At 42.8% G+C, this 23592-nt stretch overlaps 3 protein-coding genes across 5 annotated transcripts; all 3 read right to left on the bottom strand.

Annotated features, from left to right (window-relative positions):
* Nucleotides 1-39: 39 nt before the first annotated feature.
* LOC145469533 (neuronal acetylcholine receptor subunit alpha-10-like) lies at nucleotides 40-9005 on the bottom strand. 2 transcript variants are annotated; one of them, XM_081453278.1, is made up of 5 exons: nucleotides 8850-9005; nucleotides 8527-8663; nucleotides 4621-4665; nucleotides 3459-3568; nucleotides 40-2398 (listed from the first exon to the last, which is right to left on the bottom strand). In XM_081453278.1, the coding sequence occupies exons 1-5, from the start codon at nucleotides 8944-8946 to the stop codon at nucleotides 1222-1224; spliced, it is 1566 nt and encodes a 521-aa protein (XP_081309404.1). In that variant the 5' UTR covers nucleotides 8947-9005; the 3' UTR covers nucleotides 40-1221. The 2 variants fall into 2 exon arrangements, with proteins under 2 accessions (XP_081309404.1, XP_081309403.1); XM_081453277.1 differs by lacking the exon at nucleotides 4621-4665 and adding an exon at nucleotides 4385-4429.
* A 1242-nt stretch (nucleotides 9006-10247) lies between these two features.
* Nucleotides 10248-19044, bottom strand: LOC145470891 (uncharacterized). 2 transcript variants are annotated; one of them, XM_081454771.1, is made up of 3 exons: nucleotides 19023-19044; nucleotides 18177-18509; nucleotides 10248-12344 (listed from the first exon to the last, which is right to left on the bottom strand). In XM_081454771.1, the coding sequence occupies exons 2-3, from the start codon at nucleotides 18243-18245 to the stop codon at nucleotides 11634-11636; spliced, it is 780 nt and encodes a 259-aa protein (XP_081310897.1). In that variant the 5' UTR covers nucleotides 18246-18509; nucleotides 19023-19044; the 3' UTR covers nucleotides 10248-11633. The 2 variants fall into 2 exon arrangements, with proteins under 2 accessions (XP_081310897.1, XP_081310898.1); XM_081454772.1 differs by lacking the exon at nucleotides 10248-12344 and adding an exon at nucleotides 14829-17214 and having other exon boundaries at nucleotides 18177-19038.
* A 2-nt stretch (nucleotides 19045-19046) lies between these two features.
* On the bottom strand, nucleotides 19047-23338 carry LOC145470887 (uncharacterized). The gene has a single exon (XM_081454768.1). The coding sequence runs from the start codon at nucleotides 23280-23282 to the stop codon at nucleotides 19269-19271; it is 4014 nt and encodes a 1337-aa protein (XP_081310894.1). The 5' UTR covers nucleotides 23283-23338; the 3' UTR covers nucleotides 19047-19268.
* Between the last annotated feature and the right edge of the window lie 254 nt (nucleotides 23339-23592).

Below are 23592 nucleotides of genomic sequence, written 5' to 3'. Positions count from 1 at the left end.
GGGGACTAACTTGACACGTAAACAACCTCGTTCCCAGGTTCTTCTCTCTTCCTGGAGGTAGAGAGAAGACTCTGGGAACGAGGCAGAAGGGAGATTCTAGGAACGATGTAGAGAATGGACCCCGAGGAGGCAGAGAGAGAACCCTTGGAGCGAAAGTAGAGAGAGGACCCTGGGAACGAGGTAGAGAGAGGACCTTGGAAACGAATTAGAGAGAAGACCCTGAGAAGGAGGCAGAGAAAGCACCCTGGATAGGAAGTAGAGAGAGGGCTCTGGGAAGGAGGCAGAGAGAGGACCTTGGAACGAAGTAGAGAGAGGACCCTGGGAACGAGATTGACTCGTAAAGTGGAACATTCATGATGTCATAGAAAACTCTGTTTAGGACCTCTTGCACAAGCAAGCCGTAGAGAGACAAAAAATCTAGGCTAACAAACAAACAGAGGAATAAGAGATATCAGTTGTTTATTGCCGACAAGAAGCTCTTGTCAAAACGCTCGCAATCCCCTTGCTCTACACTCAACAACTCTTAATGTACAAAGGGAAAGTATAAATTTATCAAAATCAAAAACGTTAACGAAAGCTAGAAGCCTTTCCAGTAATGAAGATTTCGATAGTTTAACTGATAAAATTTCCATTCAAATTATTTCTTTAAAAAAAAAAATTGATTAGATCAACGACTTTGTCACGTTTTGTTACATAAAGTATTTTTCAATGTCTACATAATAGGAAAATCGTTTCTAACAAATACTTAATTTTTTTTTACAATGTGGTATGCAGAAAATTGAAAAAGAATATCAACTTAAACATTGACAAAACTGACGGTTTTGAACTTCTCAAATTCTGTGTTTTTCTTTCCACGTTGTGCTTATTTTGCACTGGGTCTTTCGGAAACTTCGTTGAAGGTATGAACATCCCTTCCTTATCGAGTTTAAATCGCTCTTGATTGAGTTACAAGACAAAACAAATGTTTTGTTGAAGGCTTCGTTAGGGTTAAGACAAGAAAGCCCCTTATTGCGTGACTACTTTTGAAAAGTTCAAGTCACACACGATTTCATGTAATTCAAGTCACGCCTGAATAAACTCCATCTCATGAGCTAGGTACTTGTCTGCTGCGTGACTACTTACACTCAATTCGAGTTCACACAACCTTCACTAATTGTCGGTGATTCTATCTTACGTGGCTATAGCCTGGCAGTTATGTCACGTGAGTCACGCAACAGAATGTTATCTCTTTCTGATGAAAGGTAAAAGTAGGATGATGAGGGTCGACACGAAAAATACCACAACAAACAAAACCATGAAAGCTCGATCTACAATGGCTGCCGCAATCCTGCATTCAGCTGCCTGCTTTTCAGAATCCTTTTGATCCTTCACAGCAGAAGAGATTGTCTGAAGTTCAGAAGTCATTGAAGCTCTCTTGGACCTTTGCCTTAATTCTTGGCCTGGCAACTCTATTGTTGGTTCCAACAACTCGTCACTAAGACCCGGCGTAGTCCTGACATCGACTGAAAGTAACTTAGCCTCGTTTTTCTCCGAGTTAGACACACCATTTGAAAGTTTTGCTGGATTTTCAGTAACGCTGTACATGGAAATGTCACTGTTCTGTGCGGACCTTTGTTTGACCTTTTTAAGAAAGCTGAAAGGATTGCATGATTTGTTTTTAGGACGCTCAGTCCCCCCGGCGAGTTTAGTGTCAACGTACAGTAGAGGCGCAAGGCGATCAAAAAGGAATCGTCGTAGCCCAGGTGATAACCCCCTTCCATACAAATATCTGTAGTAAACCTTTAAACTAATCCCAGTGGCCACAAGCGCTAAGGCTACTTCTATGATGGAGCTGGTGTAGTACATACCAATCACTGGGACCGCTTCTGAAGTGGGAGGGATGCTCTCGGCGACTAGCAGCAGGAACACGGTCATGCTCAACAACACGGTAATCACAAACGCTATTCTCTCACCACACTCAACAGGGATGTAGAAGGAAAAGAAGGCAAGTAGAGCTATAATAAAGTTCGGAATGATCAGATTGTAGGTGTAAAATAACGAGCGTCTTTTGAGGTTCACAATGAATGTAATATCGGGGTACTTCTCGTCTGGACAACACGCGTACACGATGACATTTTTCTCGATTTTGATCGTGGTAACGTTCCACTCGCCATTATCAACTTTCTCCTTTGCTAAAGGTGCCACTTCTCGTTTGCGGATCAAATTGAGTTGCCCCATGTGAAATTGCCATGAACCGAACTTGAGTTCACACTTCTGTGAGTCAAACGGGAAATCCCGCACATTAAACGGGCAGGACGTCTTGAAGATGAACGGCGCTGCCCAGTAACAATAGCCGTCATGTCGGACGCGAATACGTGTCTTTACGTTGTCCATTCTGCCATCAAATTCTTCAAAAACGCTGTGAATGTAAAGAAAGAAGGAGACTAAGAATGTGGCTGTTACCTGTTCATTCTGCTGTGCATGGTGGTTTTTACTTTTAAGTTTGTGAATGAAACCTTAGTTAACCTCATTCTAACGAGAGAATGTATTTCCCAGTTGCGGAACTGCGGTTAATGATGATGATGATGATTATGACATCGTGAAAATTGTTGGACGTAATTTTCATGTGGTGCTGTTTATTATGCTGTACAAGGTGGTTCTAGCTTTTAGGTCTGTGGATGAAACCCTAGTGTGTGACCATTCAAATGAACGCTGTTGAGCAGTACTTTCATGTGGTACTGTTTATAATGCTGTACAAGGTGGTTCTAGCTTTTGTCTGTGGATGAAACCCTAGTGTGTGACCATTCAAATGAACGCCGCTGTTGAACAGTACTTTCATGTGGTACTGTTTATAATGCTGTACAACGTAGTTCTAGCTTTTAAGTCTGTGGTTGAAACCCTAGTGTGTGACCATTCAAATGAACGCTGTTGAGCAGTACTTTCATGTGGTACTGTTTATTATGCCGTACAAGGTGGTTCTAGCTTTTGTCTGTGGATGAAACCCTAGTGTGTGACCATTCAAATGAACGCCGCTGTTGAGCAGTACTTTCATGTGGTACTGTTTATAATGCTGTACAACGTAGTTCTAGCTTTTAAGTCTGTGGTTGAAACCCTAGTGTGTGACCATTCAAATGAACGCTGTTGAGCAGTACTTTCATGTGGTACTGTTTATTATGTTGCACGAGGTGCACCCCAACAGCGGGACCTGATTCGAATGAAAGCGATTGAGCGATACTATTGTGTGGTACTAAAATTGTTGATGTTTGTTACAATTTTGTGTTAGAAGTGAAAGTGTTGAGCTAGCAAGTCAGAAACCCAAAATTATCGAATGGAACCCTTAATGACTGGACAGGTAAATCTCACTATCGATAACTGAATGGGCTCACACACGTCTCGACATTCTAGTCTGTCCCAGATCTCTTCCCAGTGAGTTCGGTCGACCAACTCATAACAGCGACTGGTGGAGAGTCATCACTTACTTGTTATACAAGACCATGTCAGGTTGCCATATTTGGGAAGCATCTAAGGATATATGTTCCACTCCTCCATAGTCCACAGGTTTCCAGTTAATGAGGTGATTGTTCCATTCCTGAGGAGATGAACAATTTTGTTGTAAATCATCTCCCATTATACTTTTTGTGATTGAACTATTGTCTGGAAACCTCGCCGTTTTTGGGAAAGGTTGCTTTCGATCCATTACTTATCACACAAAGAATATTGAATATAAAATTCAGAGGAAGACAGCAGCCTTAAAATCCTTTATTGAATCTTCTTTTAAGTTAGAAAGCGTGGTGACTTTCATGATCAATTGGTGTAAAAGGTGGAAAGTATTCTGAACGAGTAAGAATTTGGTTGAAAGATCCAACATCTATACCGTGTATTTATGAAAAACAGAAAACATGCTAAGAATTAAAGAGTATTACTGAAAATTTATGGTTTAGCACTTGAGACAGCTAGCTTCAACATAAAAATTGCTGAAATTCCCATAAATAAACTCTTTAGTTTACGTTTCATTTGCCCCATGCGGCAACATGCACAAAGAATTCTGGCTTAGGCAATACCCGTAAAACCTAAAGCTACAATCGTGGACAAAAGTCCTTGAGACACTGATGTAATGCCACGAACTATGTGTGTTTTAAACCTGAAGTTTAAAAAAGCGCTGCTACTCTTTTCAAAACGCGTTGCTGTCCCCCATTCCCACTCAATCAGGAGAATTTTCAACATTGCATGTGGGGTGTGGGGGGAGGTGTGGCAGGTGAAGTTGTATTGGCTTCTGGCGTGTGTGCAAAAACGTCAAAACCAGCACTTGTGTCCATGATTGTAGATCTTAATCTGCTTCATTGAAACACTAAGCCCTCCCATCCCACTACACAAGTCTTAAACTGTTCGGTAATATTAATCTTACCTGCCTTACCCACATGTCTGTCGTTAGAATTTGATGTTTTTCGTCCTGGAAAAGTAATAACTTAGGTTTAAAAACATGCTGAAATTTCACTCGTTCCCAGACCTCTCGCCATTCTCTCCAGGAATGTTGTTGGCTCTGCGCTGATCACCAGTTCCGAAGACTCACGGCAAATTGTACAGACCGATAAAGGATGGAGAGAGGACCTGGGAACGAGCTGAGTCGGTTCCAGGACTTACCTGCCTGACCCAAACACTACTAGTGAGAATTTGGAATTTTTCGTCCTGGAATGAAAATTAGAACAATGTTATAGTTAGGGTTAATTCCAGGTTTGTTAGTAATGAGTTGATACATATGATGATAACTGGAATAAAAAACATTTTGAAACCTTCAAAAATTAATGTTAGTTTTTGATTACTAAGCCAGAGCCAAATATGATGAAATTATAATTCTTACTTTACCCAGTTAATGGTTAGTACTAGAACATTAGAAAATTTAAGTTAAACCACGCAATTGATTCTTCTTAGTCCATACAAGTTTCTCCATTCTTACATCATTTACATCTCGCTGACTCTGAGAGAATAGTTATTGAAAACCTTCCTTTGGGAGCAGTAAGAAGAGTGTGTCAAGATCAATTTATGAACTGCAAGCAGTTGTTATGTATCATGGTAAAACGAGATATATGCTACAGATTAAACGAAACAGGAAATCTTAAAGGAGTTTACAGCAGTAAAAGGTATATGTGACACCCTGACTTCACAACCAAAAATTGGGTTATTTTTCACAAAGGTTTAGTCTCAAGAGAACGATATCCAACGTTGTTGAATACGGAAGCTGAATCGAGCACAGGCCCAGGAGAAGACGAGGAGGAAGACGAAAAGGACAACCACATTACAAATCAGAATTGTAACTTTAGTCGAAGCGACGTCCTATCTATCTGTAAGTCGCCTATCTAACTCTAAGTCGCCATCACTGAGATAACATAGCAATACGAAGCTTAAAAAATTCCCTAGAATTTCTGGTTTCTTAGCGGCTGTCTTAGCCACGTACGGACGATCAACTTGTTGTCTTTCCTTGTTGTTACGGGACAGGGAAGCGGGGATGGCGCAGCGGCGAGAGCGCTCGCCTCCCACCAATGTGGCACTGCGGGTTCGATTCCGGCCCGGTGACATATGTGGGTTGAGTGTGTTGTTTGTTCTCGCCTTGCTCCGAGGGTTTTTCTTCGGGTTCTCCGGTTTTCAACCGCCACAAAAACCAACATCTCCAAATTCCAATTTCCATGAAAACCAGCTAAGGCTGATGTGGCTTCCTCTCTAAATATTGTCATTTATTTATTTTCATTTATTATAATCAATCTGTAGGTGACAGAACTTTAATCTTGGTTACACAGGGCGTAGATAGTGGTTTTTCACCACAAATACTGTTCTTATGTGTTTCCAGTTGACTACGGCCGAAAAGTTAAAAGAATATGAAATCAAGTAGGGTTTCTTGTTCGTGCAAATTTTCGTGAAGCGTGAAATATCCTTCGAGCTGAGTTCCTTGCCACCAGATTAATTTAATAACACTAAACCACACGCCGAAGAGATTTAAATTCGTTCTACAGTTCAACCCCAATTAAACGACCACCCTTGGGGAAATGGTAAAAACAATAGAAAAGCCCTCATCGGGACTTTGATTACTGGTTGCCTAATAGGGAGAACAGGGGTGGCCGTTTAATAAATGGCCGCTTAAAACAATAGGGGTTGTTTCGTTACGTAACTCACAGTTCATGTTGGGTTGAAATACGTTGTCGGACGAATTTTAGTGTGGTTTCCTCTTTTCTTCTTCTTTTTCTTTCAAGTACTAACTAAACAATGATTCAAAAAGTCTCACGCAACATCTGTTCGAAAACAAACATTTCCAGACAATTTAAATACCGAAAGTCCGAAACAGACTGCAAATTATTTCCAAATATGCTCCTAGATCTTTATTGTTTGTGTTTCGTTTTGTCAGGGGTAACGAAATCTTTCTTTATATCAATAAACATGTACAGTGGAACGTCGATATATAAACGAAGGGTCGAGGGACTGACTAGCGAATATGTTCGCTATAACAAGGTTTCGTCGTATCGAGGTTCTTTTCCATATATTTTACTATAACTAGCGCCAGGAAAATGGTTCGTTACACCGAGGACTTCGTTATATAGAGGTCTATATTAAATCGAGGTTCCACTGTAAAACGTCTATGGAGGGTCAAATATTCAATTCCAGACGACTTCCGATCTAATAAACGCGGATATTTTCGGTGTTCTGTTTTGGCTAAAATGTGAGCATTGGTGGAGTGTTAACAAAATCCATCTTTTGTTAGCTTACATTCTTACAAACAAAAGCTCTTTAGGTCGTTGTTTAAATTCAACGATCTTTACAAAGAACTGACAGTTCATTTCGCCTCGCCTCATTGACTCTTGTAAGCATTGTGTCTAGGCAGAAAGGAATTGACTGTATGCATGTAAAACAGGCCACGTAATTAAAACATCCGTTGCGTGATAATCATTAGCCTCGCAATTAAGATCAGCCATCTTGATGTATCGCCAGATGGTTCTGATCATTTCATGAGCTGGGTTTCGTTATGAGTCTGTTGTGGCGAGGATTTCCATGAATTTAAAGTGTCCTTTTGATATAAAACGGGGACATTAGTGTAAACTTCGGTTTTATTGTATTGTAGCCATGCACGCGAAGTACACACGAATCTTTTGTTCTGATATTTGTCGTAGAATTTCAGTTGAAAACTCAATTAAATTGAAAAAACATTGACAATTTCCTTATTTGAAATCACATGGAAGTATTGGAGAATTTGGTACCTCATACGTGACTACTTACGAGAGGAACCCATGTGATTGCTTAAACAATCTTGCGATTTAATAATTGTATGCTAGTTCGACACGAAAAAAATTAATGGTCAGGAAAAGTATCAACTGAGGTTAAGCTCTACAAATATATAACGTTGCTGAAAACCTCTCTTTATCTGGGTGAATTTAAATCATCTGGCCGCCTGGATTACCTAAAGAAGACCAGATATTGCAGAGTCACTGCGATTGAAATGCTGTAAATATTTCATGACCCGAAAAACGAATGATCAATGATGTGTCAGCATTCTCTTTGATGTTTCGCCATGGTTCGTTTCTAAGTGGGAAAATATTTGAGAACCTTTCCGCGTTTCCTATAATAAACTAAGAAGCACTCCGAACTTTAAGAAATACAGGCATAGTGTGTGTGTACACAAACCAGCAGGTGCTTCAAACCAGTTGATTGTTTTTAAATGACATATTCTCCAACCAAATGGGTAATTTCAATAAATAGTTTTAATTCGCACTCCGAAATGTGTCACTTGCTAATTGCAAGAGTAATGTTTAGCTCAGTATTATGACAAAGATCGCACGTTCTTACAGAATTAGTTTCAAAAATGGCAGTTTTGTGTCGATATAAATAAAGAAAAACAAAATACTTAACTTATTAAACCAGCTATGTCAACCGTTGGAAACGTTGTACAATTTAGCCTCAGAGGCATAATAGGAATCTAAACAATTGCCGCGCGCACACAAGACATGTTCTGACAACTTCAATGCGGACCTTGCCCATTCTACTGATCGAAATGTCACCGGGCCCTCATCGCTTGTTAAATGTTATGAAAATTACTGCTAAGTAGTTTTCCACCGTTTTGTTATTCTGAAAAATGTAGACAATATGTTAATTGTCGGTCGCCGCTGGCAAGGCTGGTACCTTAAAACATGTAACAAAATACCTGCATGGGAATCTCACATGTTTCTGTTAAATATCAATGAAACTAGAGACATATTCCGTTGCAAAGAATGCACAACTACTACACGGAACTCCTGAAAATTCACGGAAAGCGCAAAAGCGCAGCCTATTAATTGAATATCAATAGTTGTTTAGTTTTGTTCGCTTCAATTGGCCGCACATATCTGTCCGTGAAGTACTTCGCTTCTTCAAGAATGGAGACAACTCGCTAAAATCTTTTGAAAACAGGAAGTTGTTTCTGACGTGAAGCTTATTCAGTTTCAGGCAAAGCTGATTTCTAACGGAACAGAGCACAGTCTCACGGAAATATATAATACCTAGGCCAAGAGAAAATAAAATATTGCTAACCATGTCTATCACGCCGTGAAAAGTAATATCCAACGTGACGTTCACGGCATCTGATGGCGTCTTCACTGGACGAACATTAGGGTTGGTACTATCCAGGACATGTTGAACCAAATCTTTCTCGCTCAAACCTGACGCACCTAGAACAAAAACAAAAGGGTCAGTCAGTTTGAAGTTAAACACAGTCGGTCGTAGTAATAAGTTATTCACAAGACAAAATTTCAAAGACTTCATCACTAGTAAACGAGTTGTGGCAAACTAATTTTATACACGTCGCGGGTTTGGAATGTTTCTCTATGGTTTCTCTGTTACACGTCTGACCTTACCTTGAATGAAGAATCTCCTGTCGCGAAAGGAAACATCAATGGTCAAAACAAATCCCACAGTAAATAAAACTAAGGCTGAGAAGTTGTATGTTGCCATCGCTATCTGAACCACACTGTTAACCAACTAACGAATGAAATACAATATCAGCCACTCGCTCGCACGGTGAACGGTGAGAGAGCTGTGACGTCACGAGTTGGCGTGCAAAACAATGTATATAAATAGTATTGACGTATATATAATTTATGACACAATGGACAATTGTCTCTCTCGAGGTAAACAATAACCTTGACAGCCACAAAAGCTCGTTTCCGATATTTCTCAAGCGGCTGAATTACTAAAATTGTTTTGCGCATACTGCGTTTTCGTGTGTATATTTACGTGATGCACAGAGTTGGAGTTTTTCGATTTCATTTTCGGCCGCAGTTTTGTGTTTGCTTTTCCTTAATCTTTTAGTTTTTAAAATGACTTCCGCTCAAGCACGGCTTCAAACCCAATTAAAGCTGGTCTGAAACAGATACGAAGAGAACAATGTTGTTCTATATACTATGTGGTTTTCGTATTAAATAACCAGTCTCCGGAATTTCATAGGCTTAACCCCCGCATAAGGGGAACACAATTCGAGATTTTTCCAGCGTAGCGGCTTGTGCATTGTGTGTGCCTGAGAAACGGCTGTTTCGCTTTCCACCAAGCTTTAACGCTAACCATCATTCGTTGTTTTAGATGGCAATGAATTAAACAACAAGCGACCATTTCGTTAGCTGCTATCAAATGTATTCGCAAGTTTGCTTAGTAACTCATCCGTGCGCTACCGCATGCCATTTAACAGTGCTTTAATTATTTATACATAAATAATTATTTCATCTATTAAGAGATGGCTTGCAATGTGCTTGGCTTTGTGTTTGTGTTTCGCCTGTCAGAATAAACAACTTGTTCAGCTAGTTCCGTTTAGAAGAGTCTGCGTAGCTTGGCGGTTTTTAAGCAATTTGAGAGCGCCAAGAACGCGGCGAAGGCGCGATAAAGAGCAGCAAAGCCTCGAGGAGCCTCAAATCGCTAAAAAAGAATTGCTTAAAAAGTTGCTTAAGTCGCCAAGCTACGCAGGATACGTTTTGAGTGACAGATGTGTCCCACATTATAACTTTTAATGTGCAAAAAATAGTATGCCATTTATTTTATCATGAATATATCTAGATTTTACAGTCAAGGGCTCGATCGCCAGATACAAGTTGATGTTCGGGAAAAGAACCCGCGTCGTCCCTCTTTTCGGGGCCTGAGGAACGAAGACCGGACTCGCGAGAGCGGCGGAAATCGAACTTGGTTCGTCAGGAGTGTTTTCTTTTTGTGCACAATAACAAAACCTATTTAGCATTGCTGCTAATTGGGGACACAACATCTAGAAATTAGCTGATTAATCTATGATGTTGTATTTCTTTTTATGAGCTTATTTTATTTTACTAATTTTTGTGCCTATCAGTTAAATTGTTATGCAGTTCTGTAACTGGAAAAGCCCTTGTAGGCAGTTGTAACAAAGTTTGTATCAGTATAAAGTATGTGATGAAGCTGAAACAATAACTATGATACAAACAGAAACAGTCGTGCCGTAAAGGCGAAATTGAATCATTTACTAAAGAGGTAGGAGCTGTTCGCGAGTCACTTGCAGCTCCCCTAGCCTCTTCCAGGCGTTCAGTTAGTCGGGGCGGAGCACGAAAAACGGACAGCGTAAAAATAGGGGAGAAGCGCGGTGCGGCGCTTCTCCCCTATTTTTTCGCTCGCCGCCTTCCGCGCTGCGCCCCGACTAACTGAACACCTGAAAGAGGCTATAGTTCCTCGTAATGTTATAGCATGAACGACGCTTAGCAACGGACGTACGCTATAATTAGATGGGCGGGTTTTGCACATGCGCGGTCAACAGTGAGTGGGCCTGAGTTATATTAGCGCCCGAGAGAAACTTCGCCTCTTCACCAGCCGGGCAATAAATAAATTTATTTACTTATTATTTACATATCCACATGTATCATATACGTAAATTTTCCGCTCTATCCGTGACTAATTCAGTTGCCTGTCACAGTTACTTGCTTTGTGAAACCAATTATAAGTATTTCTTTTACGGAATGAGGAACTGGCGGAAAAGCAAATAATTTGATATATTCGCTTCCTTCAGGTCTAATGCTAAGTCTAATTATAGAAGAGAACTCTGCCAAAGAAACACCCACGTCTTTATATTGTGCGTCAACTCTGCGCATTGCGTTGGCGAAACTGAAAAAATATTTAAGCGTCTGTTTCAACTCCACCAGAACTCTAGATGACTAAAACAGGCCATGTCTACAGAATTCTTTAATCACAATTCGCCACATAGACCGGAAGCTGCCGCTATTTTTCTGGAAAGTCAAAGTAGAATGAAAACGTAATTTGTTTGGCGTAAAACGGCAAAGTCGTCAAATAGCGTGGGCACCAAACCCACGCGTGCGCGCTTCTCGCGCGCCTTCAAGGGCAGTTCCGCTGTTCACCGATCCCTAGGTAATTATTTCCGCTTTTGCTGGACGCAGATTTTAGAGCTGCGCAGAAGTAGAACGGGTTACGGACGCAGACAAATGGCGTAACTCTCGGCCCAGGATTTCGCGCGGCCATTTCTTTCTCGCGATTTTCTTTTGCACGACGGTCTAAGCGAAAGAGGGACTACTGGTAGTCTATCTGATCACACACACTGATAGTTCCTAATGAAGTTTTACTTAATCACGGCAAACGGTAGGGCCACGAAAACAGTTATTCAGTTTTTCAACTGATGATCAATGTTCTTCTAAGTATCTTCCGAACCACCACTGCGTTGTGGAAAACGCATTTCGGGAACAAGTGAATTCGGGGTTTATTCCATCTCCATAGTAACCGAAGTAGTCAACTCTTGGCAGTCTTGGATATGCTGGGGGAAGAAATTCACAGCCAGTATCAGAGCTGTCGATATTAAGCAGGTAGCTACCAGAATACTGCCAAAATCCAACTGTAGTGCCATTTCCACCAACATTTCCGAGAATATTGATATGCTCTACAGGTTGGCAAGTCGACGATCCGCCACCTTCATATAACATGATGTCGAAGTCGCTGAATTTTCCTCTGAGGTAATCTTTGTAAGTAATTGTTCCGGGGTGACCATAGGCGTTGCAGGTCGCGCGCCAGTGGGTTGAGTGCTTACGAATGCTGTTTATTCGAGCCAAAGTCTGACGGTAGATCTCAGGGTTTGGAGTTTCCTCGTTGATGGGAGCATCTTCATAAAATGCCCTGTTTTTAAAATGCGGCAACTCCTTGTATTTTGCAGTCATCCAGGACATAACCAGAGTCCAAGCTGAGCCCGGCTCGTTTGAGAGGTCACAAAACGCCACGTAAATCTGGTCGTCGTAGTCGTAAAGCGGGTAGTAGTCGTTTCGGCGGATGCCATGGTGAAGGTAGTCCAAACAAGATCGGGGCATATATCCCTGCATTATCAAGTCGGTGCTATGAACAGACTGAAATTAACAAATGACACTACTATGGGTTAGTTATACTATTGAGACGAGAAGGTACCGAGACTCTATCTTTTATTTCTTGGTCTACCTTCCTTCAAGCACATATCTAATCTTCTAATACTTGATTAGCAGATGGAAAATTGCATCTTTATAGTGGTCGATTCGCTTAGCTTCAGTGAAGCTAGTTCTCAGGCATACCACTAAACTGAAAGAAAGCAATATTCGGCAAATAAACACAATAGGCTTAAAAAATCCCAACTGGCGGGAGGCAATTCAATTCAATTCAATTCAATTCAATTTTAATTTAAACTCGCATACTGAACAATAATTTTACAGAGGTGTCAGAGAAAAATATCAGAAAATAGCCAACTGGCAGACCAGTTGGCTTGTTATAAGCAGGACAAAGGGTTCAACAGCGACTTCCGGATTTCAAGTCCCGCTACCTAACCATTCAGCCTCGCTGGCTCCACATCAAACATATCCTTTTAGAGTACCCAAACAATTTCACGCGACTTCTAAAAGGGAACTACAAAGTTCTTGAAACCACCATGCCCCAATAGAAGCCAAAGTTTAAAGAACAAGAAAACTAAACTGACAGGATTTTTGTGGGAGATTCAGACCAAGGCCAGTAGACGAACCTAAACATGTCAACTGATAGGGTATTGCTCGGAGCTTGAGTACGCTCGATAAACAACTTGAAGTCATAAGACTCACTGTGGGGGTAGTCACACCCTAGAATCACAAGACAAACGTGTTGGCTACAAAATGATAAATAACTGATGATGACGAACAAAAAGTACTAAATTCTATGCATATTATTGAGCTTTATAACACTACGATGGTGAAATGGTTTTCAAACAGGCTCCAAATGTTGAAATACACTCTTTTTATCCTTATAATAATATTGTTTTTTTTTCCGGCCCAGGCTAAATGTTCTTATTTTTCTGCCGATTTAGGCTGAAAATGTTTTTGTGAACATTCTTAGATAGTAATACAAAGGGACTACGCCGGCACAACTTCAGATTGTCTGTCCTATCATGACTTTGACCGCGTTAAAGTAATTTTGGAGCCAGACTGCAGGTAGCTAATCCTGGTATGGCAAACATAACTTCTTGCAGAAATGTTATCAGCATCCGGACATACAGGTAGTGCTGTTTTTTGGCCAGTTTTGCCGTTTAGAGACGAGAATTGTTTTATACGGTTAAGTTAAAAACATATAATTGTATTGTGTTTACAAATTTTCAACGCTCAAAATTATGTTCTTTTAAAGTCTCAGCCTCGAAAATTTTCCTCATTTCGGCCGCAATATTCTTAAAAATTATATTCTTATAAAAAAGAAAGAGTGTAAGTCCATGGGCATATATGCACGGAAGGACGGTATGTGCAGTCTCGATTACTTCTGTCGCTAAGAAATTCCGCAGTATCAGGCTAGCAAAGTCTGTCTTCCAAATGTATGTCGGGGACAAGCTTTCAAAGTAACACGTGTTTAAATGCTTATTTGAACTCACCAGATTTATTTCGAAGGTAGAAGAAGCCTTAGCGAAAGTTGTAAGCAGCAGCAAAAGAAGGAATTTCATTTTTGCTTGTTTCAAAAATAAGGGCAACACTACTCTTCCGCTGGATTCGCTTACGAGGAGCGAGCGCGGCTATCTGCGACACTGCTCACCTTTCATCAATACACGTGATGACTTCTTAATTTAGCTCAGTCACACGATTTTCTGGTGAGGAGATGTTTGACTGTTATTAGCTGGTATCTCGTGACTTAAAGCTTATCAATCGCTTTAGGAAAATTGCTCGGACTGAACTGTCGTCTGGAATTTCAAGTTCCTGTTGTGTACGCGCGATCATCACCGCAGTCTTTCAACATTTTCTATTTTTTTTTTTTTTTTTTACAGTCACGAGACTTTGAATGTCCTTCTTTGAATGTCGCAGCTTTCTAGCATTCTCCAATAACACTTTAACTCGTCGCCTGACTCGTCAATGCAACGTGCACGCAATCATGTTGTAATCCGTGATAAACAGAAGACAACTGATACTCCTGGGTCAAGCCATTTACTTTAAAAATGATATACTAGCTGTTAGAAAAGAAGGATTTTTATTTCTTGGGGAGAACAAACCCACTCAAACAGTGTCAATCAGCTCTTACCTTTGAAGAGAGAACTGTATCGCCACGAATGAAATAAGAATTTTATTGTTGTGAGATGATCCTAAAAGCGATTGTATAAGGAGATAAACTGAGTGTGTTCCATCGCAGATTAGTATGGAAGGTGGTTTAACATCTGAGATTACCAGCAAGAACCGCAGACGAACAAGTTACACAACCTGTCTTAAGGTAAAAAATTAGACATCTGGGCCTCTTGCTCGCAAGCGAACATCTGGCAACCAATTACAAGTATTTCTTTTACGGAAAAATTGAATTGGGAACTTGCGAAAAAGTAAATAATTTGATATATTCGCCTACTTCATGTCTAGAGCTTAGTGTGAAGTAAGGTAAGATAACTTAATTTACGGTCGTAAACATGGGGAGTGGTTGCCCAATCTCCCGAGCCAGGGGCTTATGATAAAAACACAACATTACTACTTACAATTACTATATACATTAAGAAAAGAGAAAAATTCGCTCAGATGAATCCAGAATGGTGTAATAATAGAACAGAGCTCTACCAAAGAAACACCCACGTGTACTTTGTGCATCAACTCAACATGCATTTCAGTCACATTGCGTTGACGACAGTGCGAAACTGAACAATATTTTAGCGTTTATTTCACTCCAGGAAAACTCCAGATGACTAATACAAACAATGTCTTCGAAATTCTTTAACTAATCACAATTCGTCACCTAGACTGGGAGCTGCCGCTTTTTTTCTGGAAAATCAGTGAGCAATTAAAATGTAATTTGTTCGGCGTAAAACAGCAAAATCGTCGAATAGCGTGGGCTCGGTGCGAACGCGAGGGGCACCAAACCCACGCATGCGCGCTTCTCGCGCGGCCTCAAGGGCAGTTCCGCTGTTCACAGACCCCCGGGCAGTTTTCAATTTTACTGTACGCAGAGTTAAGAGTTGCGCAGATGCAGACTGGGGAAACGGCAATCTCGTCCCCAAAGCCTCCGCTTCTTTTGGGGACTGGGGACGAGAATGGAGTGTCGTGGATTCATTGATCTTTTCACTTCCCCAACAGATGATATTGAACATTGAATTTCTAGTCTGCGTGGCCGGCGTTCAAAGGAGAGGGAGAAGGGAAAAGTTTGACCACCGGTCATGCAGGCTATTGAATTTCATGCATGCGTAGGTAAGTGTGGAAAATAACCCAGCTCAGCATCTCCAACGATTGGTTAAGTCTGCATACGAGCCAAGTGGCCCATCAGGCCAGCGCTTTTCTCCGGTTTTTGTAGCATGAAGCAACTAGGAGTATTTCTACTCCCCCCTGGATAGGACGCCAGTCCATCACAGGCTACCCCCAGCTACGCCGGTACCCATTTATACACCTGGTTGGAGAGAAGCACTGTGAGAGTAAAGTGTCTTGCCCAAGAACACAACACAATGTCCCTGGCCAGGCACAAGTTAACTCGGAAATGGCCAATTATCTTTTGGTTTCAGGGCGTTGACATAAGTAATAAGTGTAGAGCCGATCACAATTTATTAATAAATGGTTGTTCAGTAGGTTGCTGGGCTAGTTTTCAGCCCCTAAAGAGTAAAATGTTCAAAATATGCTCTTTTCAGCTAGTTGTGCTGATTAACAAAACTGCAAAAAGCTCATTTTTGCTAGCAAAATCTGCAAGGCTGCCAAGAACATTACAACTTCTGTGACGTCATTGGTTTAAAATAGGTACGCTGTTTAAGGGGTTTCTGTTTCAATTTAGCATGCTTTTACAATACCACCTCTCTATTCTAACAGATCCACAAAAACTACAATACAGTAATAATTTGTCAATTTCTGACAACGGCCACTTTCGCTTAGTCCGCCGAACGTAAACCTAGCCGCGAGAAAAAAAAAAAAACCCTACGCAGGATTTCGCGCGGTCATTGTTTTTCTTGCCGTTTTCTTTTGCGTCACGTACGGCGAGCTAAGCGAAAGCGGAAGTACTCGTAGTAATCACTGACAGTCCCCATTGAACTTTTACTTATTCATGCAAGCGGTATGGCCAAGAAAACAGTGATTCCGCTACTGAAGATCACTTTTCTTCTAAGTATCCGCCAAACCACCACTGGGTTGTAGAATAGTCATATTGAGAACAACTGAATTCAGAGCTCATTCCATCTCCATAGTAACCGAAGTAGTCAACTCTTGGGTCTGCTAAGGGAAGAAATTCACAGCCAGTATCAGAGCTGTCGATGTGAAGAAAGTAGCTGCCAGAAGACTGCCAAAATCCAACTGTAGTGCCACTTCCACTAACATTTCCAAGAATGTTTACAAACTCTACAGTTTGGCAATCCGATCCACCACCTTCATAATAGATGATGTCGAAGTCGCTGAATTTCCCCCTGAGGTAATCTTGGTAATCGATTATTGGCGGGTTTTGTCGGACGTTGCAGGTAGCGCGCCAATGGGTGGAGTGTTCCCCGATGCTGTTCATTCGCCCTAAAGTCTGGCGGTAGATCAGAAAGTTTGGACTGTCCTCGTTGATGGGAGCATCTTCAGAAAATGCCCTGTTTTTAAAATAAGGCAATTCCTTGTATTTCGCAGTCATCCAGGATATGACTAGAGTCCAAGCTGAGCCCGGCTCGCTTGAGAGGTCACAAAACACCGTGTAAAGCTGGCCGTCGTCGTCGCAAAGCAGGTAGAAGCCGCTTTGAAGGATGCCTTGCTGAAGGTAGTCCAAACAAGATCGGGGGAGGTATCCTTCGATTGTCGAGTTTGTGCTATTAAGAGACTGAAATTAAGAAACGACAAGATGATGGGCAAAACAAACAGGATCTAAAATTATTCTGCAATAACTCCTTGAACTGAATTGCACTGGGAGCAGAGTAGTCCTGCTTGTCCTTCACGCGATCGCATGTTTACAGTTTGATCACGTACAGTGATTTAAATCAACAACAGATCGTTTTGCGCTACAATAGTACGGTAAATTTAACTGGAAATACAGTAAAATAGGACTCCTCTGCTCCCTGTGGTCCTTGGGGGATATATGCTTGGAAGGACGGGTTTTGTAGTCCCGATGACTTCTGTCGCTAAGATATTAAGCAGTGTCAGAGCTAGCAAAGTTTGGCTGCAAAAAAGTGAGGGGTCAGCATTAAAAGTCACAAACCTCCCTATAGTTTTACGATCGCACGGGCGCTGAGGAGGTAATCTACGCGCGCTCAAAGGTAAACGTCAGTGTTTTTCGATATTTTATTACGTCAACATTAACACAAAAAAGCAAAACTGACAGTGAATTTTCTCGCGTTTCCTTCGGTGAAATTCCGTTAAATTTGGCAGATTGGTAGTAAATATTTTACTTTAGTCGGAGCTCGTTTTTCAGGGAAATCTATAAAAAAAAACTGCCTTTACAACCCCTACTTTTTTCGTGGTTAAAATTCGTATCCCACTGGAAGCGATGTGATGTAAAAATTTTGGAAGATTTCACCGAAGGAAATTCATGAAAATCACAAATAAAGCCATAAAGACAGTAAAAAACACATTTGTGTGGGCATTTATAATTCAAGACTAAATCCCCAGATTTTAACAGAGATGATAGCAAAATACTATTTAGTCATTGCTTATTACATGTAATAAGTTTGAGAGGACTAGGTGAGAAAGCGAATGCGAAAACAGCATTCAAAACATAACACTTGCCCGCGCAACGCCATAAATGATTACCCTATGGAGACACCTTAAATGTTTGTTTGAACTCACCAGCTTTCCTTCGAAGGTAGGAGAAGCCTTGGCGACAGTCACAAGCAACAGCAAAAGAAGGGATTTCATCTTTGCTTGAAAAAGTTTCAAAAAGGGCAACACTACGCTTCCGATGGATTCGCATACGAGGAGCTACTGCGGCTTTCTGCGACACTGCCAACCTTTTATCAATACACATTATCACGACTTCTTAATTTAGTTCAGTCATACGACTTTCTGGTAAGATGTTAAGATTTGTCAGCTGATATCTCGTGACTCAAAGCATATCAATCGTAATTGGACAATCGAAATCCGGAACTGAGGGAGTCTCAAAGTGATCTGTCAGAACAGTGCCTATAGACTGGAAGTGAATTTCAAAATAAGGTAGCTTTCAGATTGAAAAACCGCGTTCGTTTTCATATTACAGTGCGGCTCTTTGTTGTACAGTTTTTTAGTATGCTCCAGGCTTAGCTTTTTATACGGTGATGCTGCAAACATTGATAACTGATCCTAAATTACGATCATTATGTGCGCCAATGCCAGCATTTTTATTATCTTTAAGGTAGTCCTGTACATAAGCCTTATTAGCTTCCATAGGCTTCCTTGCCTTATACATTGCATAGCTTAGCTTATACATAGCTGTTGATACATTGATATTTCGTAAATATATTTTGAAATGGCAAAACAGTGTAAAACAAAACACAAACCGCTACGTTCTAAGAATATGACATGCAGAGACTTCAACTGATCTCATAGGATTTGAATAAGATCATTTAAAATCCGTTGTGCCCTGCTTGTAACAAGCAACAAATTCTCGCTAACTGTGCTCCTCTTCGCCGGCGCTATTCAAGTTGTACGACATAGAACTACCAAATTCCATCATACGGTCAGTAGTCATATACGCTCCTTGGGGCCGTAACCAATCAGGAGCCAGGGATCATACCACGTGACCAGTTTTTTCCCATACATTCTCTTAAATTTTAAAATCCAAGATGGCCGATAGGTAGGTCAAACATGGCGCCCATGCCCAAATAAGGGCAACATGTCCAAATAAGGAGATAGACAGGAAGTGAGTTTAAAAATTGATTTTTATTGATTACAGGAAGTAAAAAATTACAATGGTGTGTATCCGTATGGAAACGACATGAAAGTGTTCGTGTCTACGACGCGTTTGTCGAAGACGAGTCCGTAGCGTTTGGTTCGTGTGATGACTCTGAGATGTTTGGTGGCTGGGTTTCTCCAGAAGAAGTTGGGGTTGACGACGTGGATGTTGCGTCGTTCCTCGAGAGGTTGTGTGAGTTCGTCGAGTAGATTTTGTCGCATGACGTCATAATTGAGTTGGCGGGATCCTCGTACATTGAGTGAGAAGCCTCGGACTTTGCAGCAGACTTTCCCTTGGTGGGTTCTGTAACCGTAATTCTTGGGTCCAGCGGCGGTGAAATCTGTGATGAAATCGCCCTCGTCGAGTTCGTTGGTCATCTCGCCCAGGTAATCGCCTAGGGGGACATCGGCTTGACCTGGTTTGTGAGAGTAGATGACGGAATCGGTGTCAAAGTAGACAACTTGTTGTTTTAATTGTTCCAGGTAGCTGTATAATTTGAGCCGAGCCCAGCAGGTGGTGAAAGCGGCGACGAAGATGTTGATTCGTCCGTTATCGGGTTGATTGTCTTTGAGTTCGGTGTGGACGACCTCTAGGGCTTCGTCGTTGGCGATTCTGACTTGTCGTATGTCGTTGAAGGGATTGGAAACGAGGTCAAAGAGTTGCGTGGCATTGTAGACGACTTGAGTAGTGGGTTTGTGTAAGTTTTCGCCGAACTTGCCCCAGAAGGAGTTGAGCATGAGTTTGGCGGTGGCTTTGCGTCCGGGGTTTTTTCGGATCATGGTCGGATCGAGAGCGATACCTTCTTTCTGTTGGTATTGTAGCATGTACCGTGCCTCGTCTTCGGGGGTGTGACACCAGTTCGGGTAGCCAGCGGATTCCTGTTTGATTTTTAGCCAGGTGTTCACGTAATCGGCGAAGAGTCCTTTACGGCGTTGTTCTGGCGGGAAATGGTGGACTTCGTGTATTTTGTTGAGCGTGTATCCCATGGCAACGGCTTTCTGGATTTCGGGTGTGCACCAGGTCCCTCGTAGCGTACGTTGCCCGGTCGTGTGAGGGCAACAATGCGATTTCTCTAGGAGGGGTTTGGTCATTTCGTGTTCCACGCACGATCGGCAGAGTGGAAAGGTGAGTTTACCCCCGTGCCGAAAAGCTAGAACGGGATGGTAAAGTTCGTGAGGTGGTAGTATGTCCACTTTGGCCATACCGAAGTACTGGTGGATGTCTTGATCTTGGGGGTTGACAATGACTTGCGGGTGTCCTACGGGGTATTCGCCTTCCTTGTTGGCCCAGGGGTAGAGCGAGGTTACGTCGACGTACTTGGTTTGTTCTCCTTGGGCCACGTCGGTCACGTGATGCAATTTGACGGCGTTCGTACGCCCTCCGAAGAAGGCTTCTCTGGGTTGGAGCGGTTCGACGATTTCGAACGTGTCTAGAAAGTTGCGGAGATCTGGGTCGGTTTTGACTTCTAGGTCCCAGTCGCATTCCCACTTGACGCAGAGCTGGTAGCCTTGGCGACTGAGAAGGTCGTGTTTGCGGAGTGTGGACTCGTAGACTTCGTGTAGGGTGCGATCGGTGTGGTAGATGGGATATCGGTCGCGTTTGATGGGGAAACAGCGTGGACATCCGTGCCATAGACATCCGTGGAATTCGTAGACGGTTCGAGTGTCTGGATCGTATCCGTCCACGAGATGATTGGCTAGACGGATTTCACCTCCGTTTCGCACGGTGCGTATACGATCGCCTTGGTCGGTGTGTTGTAACGAGTGTTCTTGCCAGGCTAGCCATTTCAGGGCTTTGACGGACTGATTGGATCGTGCGCCGTGCCATCCTCGAGGGGGTCTGGAGGCGATGGTGTTGAGCGGGACGAGTTTCTTGCGCCAGAATCGGTTGCAGGCGGAGGCGATGGTGACGCATTTCTCCATGGGGTCAAAGTCCGCTTTTTGTTTGAATTCTTGCCGGAACTTTTGACAGCCCGCTTTGAGGAGTTTGACGTCCGACTCGCAGTAGGCTTCCATTTCTTGCCTTAGTACGAAATGGTAGTTGTCGTTGACTTTCTCTTGGTACCACTGTTCGAATTCGGCTTTCTTTTTGGCGGACATGCCGTCGGGATCGTACATGTCTCTCGGTGGCATGGGTCCTTCGTACTCTTGATTTTCTAGGGTGTTGAATTTGTGAGGGAAGAATCCCTTGCACAGTTCGTGGATTCCGAAGGTGGCGGGAAAGTTGGCCAGCGGGAACGGGAGAAAGCAGAGGGAATCTTTGAAAGTCAGTCTGTCGGATCTCAGGGACAGTATCTTGGTGCCTACGGTGATCTGATCCGTGACTTCTCGATGCGTAGCGTAACAGTGTTGCAGGATGAACATCCCGTCGTAGCCTTTTAGATTGTGAAAGAGGACGATGACGTCCCGATCGTCTCCGTCCACGTCGACGGCGAGTGATTCGAGGTGGTCGAACATGTCAGCGGTGCAGTTTGGACCGTAGAAGGAGCAGAATTGATCCTCTTCATCGTCTTCTAGACAGAGTAGAATGGGCGTCTGATTCCCTTCGGCGTCGGTGATGGCTTCGTAGTCGCAGTACACTTGAAGGGGCGGATCTCTGGCTACCCAGACGCGTGTGTCTGGATCATTGGGTTCGGGTTCTTCGAAGGGGCGGCCTTTGACTTCGTCTCGAGACACGCGTTTCTTTTTGGGTTCGTCTTCGTCTTCGGGGATGCGTTGGATGTAACATCGGTGCGTTTGGAGAAAGACTTTCTTTTCGCAGATGTGGCATTCGCCCCATCCGCACTTGTGATCGGGGACACGACGGTCACCTCCTCGTCCAGCCCTGTGTTTAGTTTCGTAGACGTGGCAACAGTCTGGACACTTTTTGTAAGTGTCGCAGATGGATGGAATGTTCAAGCTCCGCCGTTGCAAGTGGTAGTTGTAGCAATGGGCTCCGAAGAATTTTCTGTGGCATAATCGGCAGATGGAGGTGGGTTCGGGAAACTTGCCTCGTGCTAGGGGTCGTTTGGCTTCGAGGAAATCGGGGCAGTCCTTTCGTTTGCAGGCGGGACACCATTTACCGTAGCAGGGATGATTTTTAAAGTCGTCGTGATCGAATCCTCGATTGCATTCGTCGCAGAAGTAGGATTTGTTGAGGAATCCCTTAAACGAGTTACATCCGTCGTAGTGACTGTTTTCTTTGATGAGACGAATGATCTTGTCCGAGGGTACGGGTCCCGCGTAGATGAGCATGTGAGGCGGATCGATGGAAAGGACCTTGAGCTGGTACCCGGGTAACGCGGCCTGAAACTGCTGCAGTTCTGGAATGCCGCAAGGTCCTTCGGGGACGTGGGCTAAACGGTGGAGTTCTTTGGCCAATCGTTCTTGGACGGGTCGTCCCTGTTTGAGATTGTGGTAATCTTGGTCACGCGGATTCATGTCAGCGTCTACCAGGGCTTTCATGGTGACGATAGCGCGAGCGCAGCATAGATTGTCTTTGTTTTGAATGGTCACGCGCGACTTTTTGACGATTCCGCGTACGGCGGCGCAACTCGGTTTGTATCGTTTTCCGTGCCCGCTCCCACGACCTGGGGTGCGTATGAAGGTGGTTTCCATGGTGAACGTGTCGTCGAGGGTGAATTCTTCGTTGGAGTTGAGTTTGGCCGCGAGAGACTGGAGATAAGTGTCTAGTCTTTCACTCCCTTCTTCGAATTCGCGCACGGTGAAAGTGGTGGATTGAAAGGCGTGTGTGAAGGCACTGGACTGCATGGTGAAATGGACCGTGGAGTTGGGTGTCAGGGTAGGATCCTGAGCGATTTGTTGCTCGATGGATCGTTGAAGGGCCTGAGTCAATTCTTGGCCTAGATTGTCCCTGGGAGTCACGTCTCTGTGTTGTCTGAGTGTGGCTTCGTACCGTTGTTTGTTGAGGACGTTTCTCCAGTTACGTCGAGCGCCTACGGGTCTTAATTCAAATTCTAGGAGGGGTCTTGTATTGCTACCACCACCGGTTTGGATCATCACTCGATCGAGAGCCGGATCGAACATCCACTCGTCATCGTCGTCGAAGGGGAAGGCTTCGTCGTGGGTCCGTCTGTTCTGTGAAGACAATGAACACAACGTTTTTATTTGGTCAGTTTTTTATTGGTCAGTTTTTACTGCCAGGTTTCCAACAAAAGGGTCTGACAATAACGCTTTTTTACTTTCTAAGAGACAGAACACGTTTGTGAAACTAAATCCTAAATAGAGTTTCTTTTTCTCGTTACGCTTGTTGACATAATAACCATAGAAAGCTGAGAAATGAGATCTGCCTCCGTAATTAAATCTACGTACATATTTCTGTCTTTTGATTTGTATG

Source organism: Orbicella franksi, chromosome 15 (assembly GCF_964199315.1).
Source record: "Orbicella franksi chromosome 15, jaOrbFran1.1, whole genome shotgun sequence".
Classification (NCBI taxonomy): Eukaryota; Metazoa; Cnidaria; class Anthozoa; order Scleractinia; family Merulinidae; genus Orbicella; species Orbicella franksi.
The sequence above is the reverse complement of the archived record's forward strand: the minus strand, read 5'-3'. Positions and strand labels throughout refer to the sequence as shown.

What these genes read in the sequence shown, in the direction of transcription:
- LOC145469533 (XM_081453278.1), bottom strand. Translation starts at nt 8,946, where the DNA reads ATGGCAACATACAACTTCTCAGCCTTAGTTTTATTTACTGTGGGATTT. An exon ending in CAGGAGATTCTTCATTCAAG is followed by an intron (nt 8,664 to 8,849) that starts GTAAGGTCAGAC and finishes TTTTTGTTCTAG; the next exon opens with GTGCGTCAGGTTTGAGCGAG. An exon ending in TTCACGGCGTGATAGACATG is followed by an intron (nt 4,666 to 8,526) that starts GTTAGCAATATT and finishes TTTTCATTCCAG; the next exon opens with GACGAAAAATTCCAAATTCT.
- LOC145470891 (XM_081454771.1), bottom strand. Translation starts at nt 18,245, where the DNA reads ATGAAATCCCTTCTTTTGCTGTTGCTTGTGACTGTCGCCAAGGCTTCT. An exon ending in CTACCTTCGAAGGAAAGCTG is followed by an intron (nt 12,345 to 18,176) that starts GTGAGTTCAAAC and finishes TGTTAATTTCAG; the next exon opens with TCTGTTCATAGCACCGACTT.
- LOC145470887 (XM_081454768.1), bottom strand. Translation starts at nt 23,282, where the DNA reads ATGTTCGATCCGGCTCTCGATCGAGTGATGATCCAAACCGGTGGTGGT.